This window comes from Budorcas taxicolor, chromosome 18, assembly GCF_023091745.1.
Source record: "Budorcas taxicolor isolate Tak-1 chromosome 18, Takin1.1, whole genome shotgun sequence".
Lineage (NCBI taxonomy): Eukaryota > Metazoa > Chordata > Mammalia > Artiodactyla > Bovidae > Budorcas > Budorcas taxicolor.
In genome coordinates this window covers 40,787,520-40,805,000 of record NC_068927.1, presented here as the reverse complement: position 1 = coordinate 40,805,000, position 17,481 = coordinate 40,787,520, and the positions used below count along the sequence as shown (strand labels likewise).

The 17,481-nt window shown below is 37.0% G+C and overlaps 1 protein-coding gene and 1 non-coding gene across 2 annotated transcripts in view; both read right to left on the bottom strand.

Moving 5' to 3' along the window:
- The window catches only part of AP1G1 (adaptor related protein complex 1 subunit gamma 1), an 82,121-nt gene that overhangs the window by 26,439 nt on the left and 38,201 nt on the right, over positions 1 to 17,481 (bottom strand). The window contains exons 4-13 of the mRNA XM_052655468.1: positions 16,274 to 16,415; positions 14,771 to 14,867; positions 13,580 to 13,656; positions 10,348 to 10,443; positions 9,817 to 9,897; positions 9,520 to 9,618; positions 5,575 to 5,630; positions 4,412 to 4,525; positions 1,418 to 1,558; positions 159 to 213 (exon numbers count right to left, since the gene is read on the bottom strand). Of these exons, the coding sequence (XP_052511428.1) occupies positions 159 to 213; positions 1,418 to 1,558; positions 4,412 to 4,525; positions 5,575 to 5,630; positions 9,520 to 9,618; positions 9,817 to 9,897; positions 10,348 to 10,443; positions 13,580 to 13,656; positions 14,771 to 14,867; positions 16,274 to 16,415 (958 nt within the window). The remainder of the gene's footprint in view (positions 1 to 158; positions 214 to 1,417; positions 1,559 to 4,411; positions 4,526 to 5,574; positions 5,631 to 9,519; positions 9,619 to 9,816; positions 9,898 to 10,347; positions 10,444 to 13,579; positions 13,657 to 14,770; positions 14,868 to 16,273; positions 16,416 to 17,481) is intronic.
- LOC128064222 (small nucleolar RNA SNORD71) lies at positions 4,049 to 4,134 on the bottom strand. The gene has a single exon (XR_008200942.1). It is a non-coding gene; the product is annotated as a small nucleolar RNA SNORD71 (small nucleolar RNA).

Genomic DNA, 17,481 nt, shown 5'->3' with positions numbered 1-17,481 from the left:
CACAGCATTGGCCCCTGCCTGACAGGAGCGTCCTTCTTTCCCATGAATTTCCTATCTCCCCCACTAGAACATAAGCTACACAAGAATAAGAGCTTTGTCTGTCTCATTAACTGACACATCCAGCACTTAGTACACACTTGCCTAAAAAAACTACTTACCGTTGTCAGAACGCGCATAATCGTGTCTATATGCCACCGTTTAGAAGGTGCATACCTGAGAAAATAATGGCACAGGTGAAAAAACTGGAACCTGTAAATTAAGTTCTGCTCAGTGACTTTCATGGAGAAGGAAATGGCAACCCACTTCAGTACTCTTGCCTGGAAAATTCCACGGATGGGGGAGTCTGGAAGGTTACAGTCCGTGGGGCTGCAAAGAGTCAGACACGACTGAGAGACTTGACTTTCTTTCTTTCTATAGTTCCTTTTGGAGAAGGAAATGGCAACCCACTCCAGTGTTCTTGCCTTGAGAATCGCATGGACAGATGGGTCTGGTGGGCTACAGTATATGGGGTTGCAAAGAGTCGGACACGACTAAGCAACACACACACACACACACAGACAGACACACACCGACTTTCAAATCACACACACACACACACACACACACACACACACACACACACACACTGGGGTTGCAAAGAGTCGGACACGACTAAGCAACACACACACACACAGACAGACACACACCGACTTTCAAATCACACACACACACACACACACACACACACAGTGACTTTCAAAACTCCTGTCCTATAGTCTTGAGGTTCACAGGTTTAAGTGGCTCTATCTGGACACATTTCACCTTCAAAACTACCAGCTAAACTAGCACCAATTCCCATTTCAAAGGACGATGAAACAGTACATGGTCAAATTCAGATGTAAATACTACAATAGGACTTGCTGAGTTGAGAACTGAGGACTCTGTCTCCAGTTTTTTTCTTAGAAAAGAAATCATAAAGTCAGGACAGGAGAGGACAGAGACGAAAGAATAAAGAGCACTGTTCCCAGACCCAGGTAACATCAGGTCTAAGACTTGCCTCCCCTTAAATTCACAATGGAAAGAGGAGAAATAACCATACTATCAAAATCCTGAGCACTTCATCCCAGGAAGTTTTACAAAGAACCACAATTCAAATGTTTTAACTTTTCTATTCTCTTCATTAAAAGGGAATCATAGAAGAGAGGTTAAAGAACAGATACAAGAGGAGATTTTATAAAAGTGGGATTATTTTGGTCTTAGTATAATGCTTAACATAAATACTGACTAGAATGACCTTCTGAAACCCAATTTCTAATGGTAAACCTGAAATAAACGTTACATATTTAAACATGTTTACAACATTTCCCTCATGTTTTAAAGAAGCTTTCCAAAAAGTTCCAAGCATTTTTTACCAATGAATGTAAAAGTTAAATCTTACTTTTCTGCAGCAAGGAAGATTCCCGACGCACAGTCTGCTTTAAATTCTGGCTCACATGAATCCAGAAAATAAAGTAACTCCTTCATCATGCCTCGAATATTATTCCCATTTACCAGGGCAAAACTCAATTCCATTGCACGCCTTCCATGGAGGGAGGAAAAAAAAGTTATGATATTTACAGTGGGAATGAAACAAAGACCCAGGTATGCTGTCCCTGAACACCAAGCACCAGTAGATGTATTGATGTCTTTGCGTAATCTTGTAATCCCAATCTTTGCACACGAGATAACCAAAGTTAACAAAAGTTATTTTGAACTTTCATCAACGCTTTTCTTCAAAAATTCCCAAAAGATACACACTACTAAAGACAGTTTGGATTCAACAGTATATTCTATGAAGCTGAAATTTAGAATACCTACAAGGCTCAAAATGAGAAGCAAAGAAATTAATACTCAAAGATACTATCCCTCTGCACCAACAGTTAAAACTGTGATATACAGTCACCAAACTCTTTTACTAACATTCACTTCAACCCAAAGATGATGTAACATACATTGAAAGGTATGCAGGTGATTAGAACAAAAACAAACCCTGAGGGCTAAGGGAAATAAGTTAGAGAAAGACAAATATTGTATGATATCACTTATATATAGAAGCTAAAAAAGCTGAATACATAGAAATACAGCTAGAATGGTGGTTGCCAAGGACTGTGGGGTGGGAAAAATAGGGAGATATTGGTCAAAGAACATGAACTTCCACATGTAAGATAAATAGGTTCTGGAGATTTAATATACAGCATAATGGCTATTATTAATAATATGTATTAATATACTTGAAAGCTGCTGAGAGAGTAGATTTTAAATATTTTCACCACAAAAAAGAAATGGTAATTATGTGATATGCTGCAGGAGTTACATTTTGCAATAAAGTGTGACAAAGCAATGGGATGTACATCTTAGACTCATACAATTATATACCAATAAACCTGGAAAGAAAAACTAAAAAAGACAGTAAGCACCATGAAAAGGAAAAAAAGATATGCGCTATGAGAGCAAACAGGAGTTTCTATAACAGCATCACCATGACATGAGTTTGAGCAAACTCCTGGAGATAGTGAAGGTCAGGGGAGCCCAGTGTGCTGCAGTCCATGGGCTTGCAAAGAGTTGGACATGACTGAGCGACTTAACAACAATAACAAATAGCTGCCTATCAAATTTGGCAACCAAGGGAAATAAGGATATGCTAGTTACTATACTCATCTTTTCATATTTGGTCAATAATGACAAACCAAGGCATATAATTTACTTTCAAAAATACCAATTTAATGAGTTGAAAATACTTTCATCTTAATCTACAAGCAACAAAAACTCAATCCTTACAGAAATGCAATAATACCTAATTTCTTATACAGTGTTTAAGTGCTTTACATATGCGAGTCCAGTTAATCCCACATAACCTTTGGAAGTGGGTGCTCCTGTCTCTACACTGTATATGGAGACAACCAAGTAGAGAAAGACTAAGTAACCAGACCAAATTTATTAAGGGCAAAGCTAGGATCTGAAATGAGGCCTTCTGGCTCCAGAGTCTTAGCTGCTATTGCTATACAACCTGTCAAAAGACCCAGGTTTTACTTTTGAAATGCAAAGCCCAGTCAAGAGCTATAGAGAAACAACACAATAGGAGTCAGAAAATCTGATTTCTATTCCGAGGTCTGCCTTGTTCAAGGAGTAAGCTTTAGAGTTAAGTCATTTGATTCCTTTGGGACTGTACTTTAATCTGTTAACTGAGGAGAGAAGTAATTGCCTAGTTTCTCTTACTGGCTTGCTCTGAGAACCAACTGAGAGGGTGCTTATAAATCCTTCACAAAGCTTTATATAAAAGTCATTATTACTGAGACCAGGTCTTATTTTTAGTTTGCCCAAGCACTTAACACCTGTTCTCTGCAAATAAAAGGAACTCAATTATCAATAAATGTTTGTTAAGTGAATAGTTTCAGAGATCAGTTCAAATTAAATTTTTTCTGGTTTGAACAATAAACCAAAAGTTCACTGAAACCTACTATAACTAGGTTTTACAAACACGTACAGTTATTCTAAGAGGAGGACCAGTAGGGTTAATTGATCAAGGAAAAAAAAATATGCCTTTCAAAGTCCTATGCTGAGTAAAATAAGTTAGAGAAGGAGAAATATCATATGACATCCCTTATATGCAGAATCTAAAAAGAAATGATACAAATAAACTTATTTACAAAACAGAAACAGACTTAAGAGAATGAACTTATGGTTGCCAGCAGAGAAGATGATGAGGGAAGAGATAGGGAGTTTGGGGCTGACATGTACACACTGCTGTATTTTAAAATGGTAACCAGCAAGGTCCTACTGTATGCCACATCAATGTTACGTGGCAGCCTGGATGGCAGAGAAGTTTGGGGGAGAATGGATACGTGCATATATATGGCTGAGTCTCTCTGCTGCTCACCTGAACTATCAGAACAGTGTTAATCAGCTGTACTCCAATATAAAAGGTTTTGGTTTTTTTTTTAAGTCCTACATGCTGCCTAAAAGTCATTCCCAGATGCACTGTTTTAACAGGCTGCCTCTAGTATCTTGGGGCATAAGTACTGCGAGAAAATGTGTGCTGTCAGCCATTCGAGTCTCAGCATAGTGATAGAACACTCAGCCGATGGATCACTTCATATCTTCATCCTCCAGCACACAGAACACAGTACCTCTGATGAGTAAACATATGCCCAGCCTACTTGCACCTGTTTTATTTAACAAAGAACCAAGGGTAACTTCAGGGTGCACTTAAGTATTCCTTACTGGTCTCTCTCATTGATCTAAACTTCTCCCTGCCAATCCTTTTCAAAAAAAGGATTTACTCTGTCAAAATAATGACTGAATACATAAATGTCAACATTCTCCTTCTCAAAACTCTATTACAAAGTTATCAGATGGAGGATGGGGGGGCACAGAATTTTGAATTGTCTGTTACCGTTTTATGGAGACATCCAAATCTTTTAGACAGTCCACAATTGTGCTTCTGTGCCTCTGTACTGCATTGTGATCTGTCTGCACAGTCTTTAACAAAGATGTCAAAGCTACGTATCTGGGTGAAACAAAGTTGCAGAAGAACAGAATTAAAATGGGAAATTCAGGATAGTTCTCTGCTTAATGACAAAGATGATGTTCAATGACTACTGAAAACTGTACATGGTTAAATATTTAAAAGATACAACAGACTTAGTAAAATGTAAATGCTGTAAAGCCATAAACAACGTTATAATAAAAAGCTGTGGCAACCAGAAGCCTGGGATTTAGATTTGCATTCATGGTCAAGTCCATTTAAACTTCTAAAAGTGATGGACTCGATTCTTCTAAACTCTTTCAAATAGCACAACAAAATAAGCATACAGTATGTCTTTTCAGGCTGCCTGAGCCTCAAAATACAAGAAGAAATTATTTCAATTTTACCATTTTTATTTTCTCTGCTTTTGACACCAGAACCAAAACTGCCCCTACAAAACTTTGAATTTACCATCCAAGTATAAAAAATTCTTCTGAAAAGAGAAGATAATTCAGGGTACCATAATGATTATTTTCACATTTTTTTTTCAATCATAACATGATAAGAAAGAATAAAAAAATTACACTGATAAATTCATTCACTTTTTAAAAGTAGCTGGAGTTTATAAACATCTTCTAGGTTTGCAACCGAAATATTCTATTTTTCTTCTTAATTGACAGGGGTCAGCAAACTAAGCCTAGAACAGCCCTCTGCTGTCCAGTTTGGTAAATCAATTTTTATTGCAATGCAGCCATATTCATCATTTACACAGTCTGTGGCTGCTTTCACACCAAGAGGCAGAGCTGAGTAGTTGCCAGAGACCCTAAGGCCCAGGTAGTCTATGATACAGACCATCTGTTCCCAGACAGAAAAAGTTTGCTGATTCCTAAAGGTAAAGCATAAATAGCACTAAAAGTTAACTCATGAGGCAAATCCTCAAATTCTTATCAAAACAGTCTTGAGACTAAAAATAAAAATCCTGAGTTGAAGTTCTAGATATGTCACTCTACATGTGTGCTCTTGAGCAAAGTCACTCATGAATACACTGAGTTTATAATAGCCAAATACAAGATATTTTTCAGCTTACTTACCTGATGTTCTTGTCATTGTTCAATAAGAAACGACCCAGGATATTTATGGCTAGGACCTACAGAAAAATAGCATAGGTTAAGAATTTAAGAAAATCAAACACCTATATTGTTTAAAATCACTTCCTGGCCTCTGATGAGTGCAAACTATTTAAAGGTGGTAGTTTAGTCAGCACTTCTACAGATTGCTAGCCAAAAAAAACCTCTGAAGGCAAACTCTTAAAATCATATTCTATTTCAACAGTAAAACTTGCAAGAATGTTTTCAAGTTTTTATATTGCTAACAGGAAAATACTATTGGTAAAACTTCACTGGAGGGAAATTTGGCAATAACTATAAATAATAAAAATAAGGTATTCACTGGATGGTTAGGTTAGGACTCCGAGCGCCCACTGTAGGGGACACGAGTTTAATTCGTGCCTCATGACACAGTCAAAAAAATTAATAAATAATTAAAACTATAAAATGAAAATATATCCCCTGCTTCAACAATTTCACTTCTAGGAATTCAGCTGACAAATATACTTGAACATATGCACAAAAATCTACTGCAACACTATCTGTAATCACAAATGATAGGAGTGTTCATTAATAGCAATTTTCCTAAATGTACTAAGGAACATTCACACAATGGAATGTTATACAACCATTTAAATGAATGAATCATGACACATGCTATGACAGGTATGTACCCTGAGAGTATTATATTAAGTGAAATAAACCAGACACAAACACCCCATATTATATGATTCCATTTAGGTGAAATGTCCTGAATAGGTAAATCCACAGAGACAGAAAGTAGAATGGTGGTTGCCAGGGGTTGGGGTCAGGGGATAATGGGGAATTACTGTTTAAACGGCACACAGTTTCAGTTTGGGAAACTAAAAAGTTCTGAAGATGAACAGTGGGTGTTGGCTACACAGCAGTGTGAAGGTACTTACTTAACGCCACTGAACTACAAAGTTAGAAATGGTTAAAATGATAGAGGGTATGTTATGCATATTGTACCAATCTTTTTTAAAATGAGAATGGTCTCTCTATATATGTTTTGCAATCTCAAAAACAACAGAATGATCTCTGTTCGTTCGCAAGGCAAACCATTCAATATCACAGTAATCCAAGCCTATGCCCCAACCAATAATGCTGAAGAAGCAGAACGGTTCTGTGAAGACCTACAAGACCTTCTAGAACTAACACCTAAAGAAGATGTCCTTTTCATCATAGGGAAATGAAGAAATACCTGGAGTAACAGGCAAATTTGGCCTTGCAGTACAAAATGAAGCAGGGCAAAGGCGAACAGAGTTTTGCCAAGAGAACACACTGGTCATACCAAGCACCTTTTTCCAACAACACAAGAGAAGACTCTACACACCAACATCCCCAGATGGTCAATACCAAAATCAGACTGATTATATTCTTTGCAGCCAAAGATGAAGAAGCTCTATACAGTTAGCAAAACCAAGACCAGGAGCTGACTGTGGCTCAGATCATGAACTCCTTATTGTCAAATTCAGACTTAAATTGAAGAAAGTAGGGAAAACCACCAGACCATTCAGGTATGACCTAAATCAAATCCCTTACGATTATACACTGGAAGTGACAAACAGATTCAAGGGATTAGATCTGATAGACAGAGTGCCTGAAGAACTATGGATGAAGGTTCGTGACACTGAACAAGAGGCAGTGATCAAGACCATCCCCAAGAAAAAGAATTGCAAAAAGGCAAAATGGTTGTCTGAGGAGGCCTTATAAATAGCTGAGAAAAGAGAAGCTAAAGGCAAAGGAGAAAACGAAAGATATACCCATTTGAAAGAACAGTTCCAAAGAACAGCAAGGAGAGATAAGAAAGGCTTCCTCAGTGATCAATGCAAAAAATGGAGGAAAACAATAGAATGGGAAAGACGAGAGATCTCTTTAAGAAAATTAGAGACACCAAGGGAACATCTAATGCAAAGATGGGCTTGATAAAGGACAGAAACGGTATGGACCTAACAGAAGCAGAAGATATTAAGAAGAGGTGGCAAGAATACACAGAAGAACTATACAAAAAAGATCTTCATGAGCCAGATAACCACGATGGTGTGATCACTCACTTAGAGCCAGACATCCTGGAATGTGAAGTCATGTGGGCTTTAGGAAGCATCACTACAAACAAAGTTAGTGAAGGTGATGGAATTCCTAAAAGATGATGCTGTGAAAGTGCTACACTCAATATGCCAGCAAATTAGGAAAACTCAGCAGTGGCCACAGGACTGGAAAAGGTCCGTTTTCATTCCAATTCCAAAGAAAGGCAATGCCAAAGAATGTTCAAACTACTGCACAATTGCACTCATCTCACACGCCAGCAAAGTAATGCTCAAATTCTTCAATCCAGGCTTCAATAGTATGTGAACTGTGAACTTCCAGATGTTCAAGCTAGATTTAGAAAAGGCAGAGGAAGCAGAGATCAAATTGCCAACATCCATTGGATCATAGAAAAAAGCAAGAAAAGTCCAGAAAAACATTCGCGTTGTTGATTACACCAAAGCCTTTGACTGTGTGTATCACAACAAACTGTGGCAAATTCTTCAAGAGATGGTAACACCAGACCATCTGACCTGTCTCCTGAGAAATCTGTATGCAGGTCAGGAAGCAACAGTTAGAACCGGACATGGAACAGACTGGTTACAAACTGGGAAAGGAGTACATTGAGGCTGTATATTGACACGCCGCTTACTTAACTTATATGCAGAGTATAACATGTGAAATGCTGGGCTGGATGAAGCACAAGCTGGAATCAAGATTGTTGGGAGAAATATCATTAATATCAGATACCACCCTTATGGCAGAAAGCGAAGAAGAACTAAAGAGCCTCTTGATGGAGGTGAAAGAGGAGGGTGAAAAAGCTGGCTTAAAACTCAACATTCAAAAAACCAAGATCATAGCATCTGGTCCCATCACTTCATGGCAAATAGATGCAAAAACAATGGAAACAGTGAGAGACTTTATTTTTCTGGGCTTCAGTATCATTACAGATGGTGACTGCAGCCATGAAATTAAAAGATGCTTGCTTGCTCCTTGGAAGAAGAGCTATGACCAACCTAGATAGCATATTAAAATGCAGAGACATTACTTTGCCAACAAAGGTCTGTCTAGTCAAAGCTATGGTTTTTCCAGTAGTCACATATGGATGTGAGAGTTGGACTATAAAGAAAGCTGAGTGCCAAAGAATTGATGCTTTTGAACTGTGGTGTTGGAGAAGACTCCTGCGAGTCCCTTGGACAGAAAGAAGATCAAACCAGTCATTCCTAAGGGAAATCAGTCCTGAATAGTCATTGGAAGGACCAATGCTGAAGCTGAAACTCCAATACTTTGACCACCTGATGCAAAGAGCTGACTCATTTGAAAAGACTCTGATGCTGGGAAAGACTGAAGACAGGAGAAGGGGACGACAGAGGATGAGATGGTTGGATGGCATCGCTAACTCAATGGACATGAGTTTGATGAGTTCCGGGAGTTGGTGATGGACAGGAAAGCCTGGTGTGCTGCAGTCCCTGGGCTCACAAAGAGTCAGACACGTCTGAGCGACTGAACTGAACTGACACCATTTTGTATTGAATTTTTTTTACTTTATGTGTTCATTTTTTTAATAAAAATAAATATTAAGAAAAATGGATTAACTCAAATATGTTGTCGTCTTGTTTGAAGTGAATGAGGCCAACTCAAATCACGGCTCCAAACAAAAGCTTATTCTGAAACGGTTCCTTCATTCAACATCATCTATATTTGTAACCATACGTAAAATCTTCCAATTTCTATTATAATCAACATTAATCCTTCAGTGGAGAGAATGATAGTTCAGGTACCAAAACATCATACATTCTGCATCATTCTTTCCTAAAGTTAACTTCCAAAGTCCAAGTCAATTATTTTAAAATAAAATGTTTAGAGTAAAGATTAAAAACTTACTCGCAGTCCACTCTCTGACTTAATATCCATGATAGTCAAAACCGTTTCATAAAGAATAGCATTTCCTACATTTTTACTAGTCTCCGTATTAGTGGCAACCTGAAAACATACAGAAGGTGTTACGTGACAAAACAACGCTTCCAAAAAACATACAGAGGTAACAAGAGACATTTTGTGACTGTTTTCAGCCACCAATGAGAAAACACAAATAAAAATTGCTCCATATAATCACAATCAATCTCCTCCCTGCTATACTAAAATGAGTGTTTACAAAAACACAAGTTTTGTTCTACTCACCTGTGCTAATATATCATTCATAGCTTCACTTGAGTCATCATCATTTCGTCCTAAAATTCTTAATAACCGCAAAATTCGTACCTAATGTGCAAAATGACAAAATCAACAAATTCTGTCTAGCACAAAGGAACTTTGCTTGATATGAAATTCATATAACTTAAATGAAGTCTTAGATCCCAACAGAAATGGTCAAAATTCAAACAGAAGAATTTTAAACATGATCTTTAGAGCAGTTAGGTATGGTTCTGTGTCTTAATGAAGCTGTTAGACAACCTACACTTCACAGTCACAGGATACCATTACCTGCAGAGCTATATCACACTGGAAAATCACGTTTCTATGCGGTATATGATTTGACTATTACAAATATAATTTTATCCTGTTAATCTAATACAGAATTGCATCACTATCCGTTTATTAATGTAATTAGCTTAATCAATTAACTACCAAAACTACCCAACACAAACATAAGAGGAAGGAAAAATTCATTCCAAAATATATCATTTATCCTAAACTTTCTTTCAAGCTCACCTGTAAAAAGGGGTCACTGATCCCAGAAACATCATGTTCTGGTGAATATCCGGACATGATGAGGTTCTTTAAAATACGAACTAATTGGGGCACAAGCTGCAGGGAAGAGAGATGCATCAAAAAACAGTGAACATCAAAGAATTTCTCAGGAATAGGCAGAGGTTAACTTGGCTTAGAAAAAAAAGATTCAAGAGTCTGAGTCCAAGCAAATTCTACTGATACAATATCCTAGTATATTGTTGATGTTTCACAGACATAACTTAGAAGTATTCTGGCCCAGAACTCAAGAAGGAGTATGTATGCTATCGGAATTAAAACCAAATCAGACATTTTTACTCCAGAGTTATATATGCAAAGATACTACAAATAACAGTAGGTCAGAAAGCCTATGAGAAACGAGTAAAACAGATGCCTGTGGGGACTTCTATGGGACTTGACACACCTAGGTTACACAAGCATGTTCAGTTTTTAATCTATCCAATACATGTGGATATAAAATGCTACCACATCCAAAACTCCGGTAATTTTATGAAAATTAGTTTTAAAACAAATTATCTCAAATGGAGAAAAAAAAAACTCTCTCCTCTTAACATACTGTCAGTTATATCCTTTCTCAATAAACAACAGGGAATACAAAAGTCTCTAACACCTACCAAGTGGAAAAGATGCATGAAAAACTGTCTCCTTCCCCTGAGGAAGGCAGCAAGGCCACGAATGCTGTTTTTGTCCTATTCTTAAATCATAGGACACAATTTTTGGTAAAATTTAATTTCAGGACCTAATCATACATTTGTTGCCTATCTTATCTTACTAATGAAACGATACATTCCTTATGGTCAGAATGCCCTTCTTTTTTAACTCTGTCCACTAGACAGACTGATGACACACAGCAGAGGCAATTTTATTGCCAAGCTGAACTTAAAAATGCTTTAAATACTATTACTCATTGCAATTCATTGATAAATCATTTAAGATTAAAACCACACTTCAAAATGTTTGCCACAATAAGAACCTTTCCAATCTCCAACTACAAACTCAATTTAGCTATATAAACAATTCTAATCACCTAACATTAAGAACTGTCCAAAGCAAACTCAATCTTATCTGTCTTGGAGGCAATCAGAACAGCCCCAACTTTGCTGCAACTCAATTATCTTTTTCTCATTGAATCTGGATTCCTCTCTAAGGGGATCAAGACCGAAACAAAAGCCAAGCTGGGCCCAAGGAATGCATTCAAAACACAACACTAAGTCTACTGCTGAATATAAGACAACATAATCTGTGTGAACAGGTTTGGCCATATCACTCCAGAATTAAGCACTTTGTAAGTCACCTAAACAAAAATCTAATTTGGACAACTCCAAGATTCAAACAAATCTAAGCTTACAATGGCCTGTAAATTCTAAACAGAATCCTCATTAAATCTGTCAACTCTGGACAGATTCAATTAGAAGTCAGAATAATATAACTGTATAAACTGCTTTAAAATGTAATAAAACTGGGACCATCTAGTTACCAAGCTCTGCACTAAGAAGTAGTTCGCCTTGCATACTTCTCAATGGTCTGCTTTTTTGTACTACACACATCCTTCATTATTTTTTTAAATCTGGTTTCTGTCTTGGAAAAGTTCTTTTTCCTTCAGCTACTAAGCTCACACCACATAAGAGCACCCTGGGACAAAAAGCACAAATATCTCTAAGTGTTCAGCATACAAATTCTTGGAACCACGCTTTATTTTTCAGACAAAAAAGCAAGTTACTACAACTGATGACAAGACAAACAAAATAAAATGACAAAGGGAAAAGCTGCAGCCATGAAAATCAGTTGATGCCCACCCACTCTACCTCAAAAATCTTTTAACACTCCAAAACTTCAAGGCAAGATTGAGGGCAAGTCAGGAGGAAATTAAAGCTCTAAGTCTGAACTGAAAGTTCAGAAGTACGTACTGAGCTTTTTAAAGTATGAGGTTACCCAGACATGGTTCTAAAGTGTATCTACTTCAAAAAGAAGCAGTGTTTGGTGTTTTGGTTCCAAAATGATCTGGACTGCCATCACCAATGCCACTGGGAAACTGCTCAAAGTTTCTCAAGTGAAGATAAAGGAAAGGCAGAGGAGGAGGCTTAAAAATCAGGAAAGGCTGCAACTGAAATCCAAGGCTGACTGTGGAGTCAGGAGTTTAAGTGACAAGACAAAATCTGGACTAAGGATTTAGTCAAAAATGCTATGACAAATAACACAGTATCAAGCACAGATTCAGCATTAGTATATTTTTTAAGTCACATTTGTAGATGGATACACAAAAGCTACTAAGGACCTAATGCCAGCATGCAGAAACTAAATGAGGGTTAATTCTTACCTTTTCATTCTAACATACAGCAGGATTCCAAACAGAAAACAGGAACAAAACATACAAAGCAAGCATTAGGGACAGATACGGGCCTCATACTATTTTTATAATACTTTAATCAAGACATGATCACCTAAGGAGGAAAAAAAAGCGCCCCCCCCCCCGCCCCGCCACCGCCCCAAAGAGCTCCTATTAGAGCTTCGTTAGATCTAAAGTACAAAGTAAACCCAATATATAGAGTGGTCAGCATCCTGTAAAAGGAACTGAATGCATGTAATTACCCAAAAAATAGTCTTTCTCTGAGTCCTGCTTACTAGTGCCTTCTGAAAGTAAGTGGAAAAAACAAAAATTTCCGTTCTAGAATGCTCTAAGAAAGGGAGGGAGGGACTTCAGAAAGCTAGAGACATCCACCACTGGAGTCACCACAGCACAAAATGAACAGAGGGGGACTCTAGGTTAGGTAAAGGTAATGTCAAATCTCAGTTTGCAGTTTTCACCTTTGGGCGGGGGGGTAGAAATCACCTGCCTTAAAACACGTGCACGCACGCACGCACACACACACACACACACACGCGCGCAATTCCTGCTTGTAATTCGACCTTAGGTTACATTTCCTAACTTCAATGTGAAAACAGTAGACAAAGCACAGGAGAGATCGGTGTGTCTGCCAAGGAGAGAAGACTTCCATTATGAAAGGGGAAACACTGTACTATTGCCAGATCTTACGCGCCTAAAGCAGGCTTCCTACCACACAGAAGGGTTGGTTAGGGCCTTTACTCAGTTCCATACCTTTCTTTCAAAAGAAAATTCCTAAGTGAGAAAGTCATGCCCTTTAAGAAAATCATTTCAATCAAGAGAGGCTTAGATATACAGAATGGCACCTACCTTTCTGAAATGTGCAAGCATGTCTGGGCTTCGCTCACACATTTCTGTGAGGAGGACTACAGAAGTGTGAAGGACACCTGAAAGAAAAGAGCCAGTGAAAACTAAAAATGAGGCTGTATTCTTCAGTTTCATAAGCACAGGGCTTTCAGTTCTGAAGGTCAATTCCAAAAAGGTAGCTGCTACTTTTGTTTTTTAATCTCCCAGGAATCTAAGCATTGAGCTGAATACAAAGAAGATATTAATATATACCTGCTGATTTAACACAGATGATCTCAGTCAAATCAGAATATTCTAAAGTTATGTGGCCAAATAACTGGTTACAAATGACATTCAATGTACAAGCCTCTCCATTTGAGAATATCCATAAAGACATGCTCAGTCAACATAAACTGGATATCACCTGCTCCAGATTTAGTAAGCTCTTAGCTGATTTTTGAAAGATATCTCAAGAAGAAAAATCTTACTAAGACTTTAAATTTCCAGACAAAATACAGTCATGAATGACAAAGTAAATTTGCTTGTTCAAGAGTGAATGAAAAGAATCACATACTTAACACTAAATATGTGCCCTAGATATTCATTTATTCAACAAATATATTCTGAATCTTCTAGGCATTGATCAAATTAAATACCTGTTACCATTTTTTTTCTTAGCATTTAGGACAGAAGAATTTTCTTCACTCAGAATGTTTCATTAAATTCAAAACAAGAATAAAATGTTCCATAAAGAACAGCCACATACATTCATTCCATCTAATCCCTCCGAAGTTTTATATATCTGAGTACCCATTACAAATTCCTGTTACAAGTAACCTACAAAGAGTTTCACAAATTTTACACTACAATGGCAAAGAGATAAAGAAAGAAGCCAAGAAGTCAAAAGGTTTCACACATGAAAATCAAGGCTGGATCTTTTGCAATTATACTGAGTATTACGTAATACAGTATTTTTGATACAGTAAAAGGACTAGAAATGAAAAACAAGCTTACTATAAAGGAATCAATCTCTAATTACAAAACTAGCATTTGAGAGTAGAAGAGAGATTCAACCCATTGGCCTTTCCTGGAAAAGGTGTCCAAGCACAGCAGAAAGCTGAGTCCACTGTGTGAGACAGAGGCCAAGACTGCCTGAAGACTATTCTCTTTCTCCTTCTCCCTCAGTACTTCATGAGTGCATCCAAATCACATTACCATGGTTCTTTTCATTCAACAAATTTTTTGTTGCTGGTAAAAACATCTCCATAAGTTCAGGAACCTTCCTGATGACATGAACAGCACAAAGTGCTGCCTACAAAAAAAAACATAAAAAGGACAAAAGAAGATTTATTTCAATTAAAGTCAGGACAACCAATCTTACAAACAAAAGAACCTTGTCAATCAGTTCACCTACATGAAAAAAGAAACGGAGTATAGATCTGATTATCAGATTTATTAGTTATTAATTGGTTAGGGCTGTCCAATTTATACTACTGCATTAATGAGAACTTCTAACTCACCAGTCTCTTTGGTCATATATTACCAAATAAGTGGACAACAACTTTTTTCAACCAGACCATCTGTTAACACGAGCTTACCAACTGTGCTAAATATAATTTATCTGCAGCTTTGCAAAGTTAAAAAAAAAAGACTCCGTCTGTGATCATCGTTTTTCTGAGTAAGAAAACCAAAAGGTTGTATAAAAACACTATGCAGGCGAAAGATAAATATATTGCAGACGCTTTAAATCTGCTGCTACTTTTAATAATACCTATACTTTCTCCATTCAACATCTACTGAAATCAAGAAAATCATTTGAAAGTTACTTAGTATCTTAGTTAAGTCTCTTTGTTAGCCAATCTCTACTAAAGAAAAGATGGCCCTAGCTTGTTCACAGCAAAGAAAGGGACATTCAAAGACTGACTTCAGTTACTCTCCCCCGACCCCCGCAAAGGAATCATAACTACCACTTGTTGGAATTGAATATCATAATTTAGGTACATTAATAAGAAAAGATTTCAACTAATTCTTTCCATGCTACAATTGAGGAAAACAATTTTTTCCTAATCTGCGGGATATTTTATTTAATATTTATGTAATCTTTCCGAACAAGAGCAGCCCACACATTCTTTAAGAGAAAGGACTGGCTTTGGCCTATAGCCATCATTAGCACCACATGATCCTGGAAAACAGCTTGGCCCTTTTAACAGCTTTGTCTCACACCATTAAATGCAGAGGCACAATCATTGACAATCAGACGATCTTATGTCATTCACTTCTAGAGTCCTAAATTTTATACCGCTTATTTATGAAGGCTTTAAGATTCAAGCGCAATAAAATAACAACAGAATATTTATACTAACAAAAGCATATAAGAGAATAAGATCGCTGTCTTCCATTACTATTCCACTTAGATTTACCAATTTTAGGAAGGAGGTTCTAAATCATTCCCTAATAATTATCTAGGTCCCAAGGAACTGCACTTCCAAGATTCAAAGGCCCTAATACAAAGGCATAGGCAATAAAAAAATCACCTCCAAAATTAGTATAAAAAGTAGATTTTGACTTATGAACAACTGATTCATATAAAGTCATTTAAAACATTTACTGCACAGAGAAAGTTATGTTACCACTTGCGCTTTCAAAAATGAATAATATGCCTTCTCTCCATAATACTCCCTAATCCAAACACAGACATTCCATTTCATGGAAAGTTACCTTTTTTCTTAAGTAAGAGTTGGAGGTTTTCAGGAGTTTTTCTACCTCTCCTGCAAGATCTCTGCACATCTCTGAGGATCCCATGCAGCCGAGGGTACAAAGTGCTAGCCCTTGTACATATTGTGTGCTATGATTGAGATCACTGCAAAAGAAAGAAGGCGGCAGAAATGAATATGCCCTGCCCAGTGCTCCCAATGAAGAAGCTTCACAATCTAACGAGAAAGCTCTGAATGATTCATGATTTCTCTCGTAAGGAAAATGTTAGGATAATTTTTGCAAAAAAAGTGTTTATTCTAACCTTATTATTAATACAAATTACAAGACAGTAAACTGACAGTTCGTTCTACATGCTTACAACCCAGAGTTTCCAAACACCATGAGTAACAGAAACTGTACAACATACTATCTATGGGATGCCAAAAGAACTTTCTTTACTAGCAATGACAGAAGATGAAGCACAACTCTATCTTTTAAGATTTTAATATGCTCTACTACTAACTACAAAAAAGTAAGATATTAACCAAAATGTTAAGAAAAATTTTAGAAAACACAATCTCTACTGCTAGAGCATTTAAGATGACAAACATCACAACAGAAACACTCTAAAATCTTTGATCTTATGGTATAGTATTAACCTTGATATTAATTTTTATTTATTCAAAAGAAGAAAAACAATAACTAAAAAAACAGCTAATTAAACCATCTTAAACTAAGGTAGATGTTACAGTGAGGCTCAATATATAGTACTACAGATACAAAAAATTCTATTTCTAACAGGCACTGATTACTGCACAAAATTATTTCTAAACCAGCCAGGAAGTATTTTCAAAAAAGTTGAAGCATTAAAAGTTTAAACAGTAAATGCATTTATATATTATAATCAACTCTTACTATGCAGAAGCTGAATTCCTATGTTGAATTATACCTTATGCTACTTCTACCAGCCTAAAGAGTATTTTAAAATCCTTTAGTTCAGTGGTTCTCAAATGGTGAACAGAGAATCTCTGGAAGTTCCCAGGACTATTTCAGGGGGTCCATGAGATACAAACTACTTTTACAATACTAACTCATTATTTGTCAGCTTTATTGCACTATTAGTGCAAATGGGAAAAACTAAGACACATGAGCACAAATCAGGCACCAAACTGTATTACCAGTCCCTTAATTCACTGCCACAGTTACAGTGAAAGAAGGAAGGGAGGGAGGCA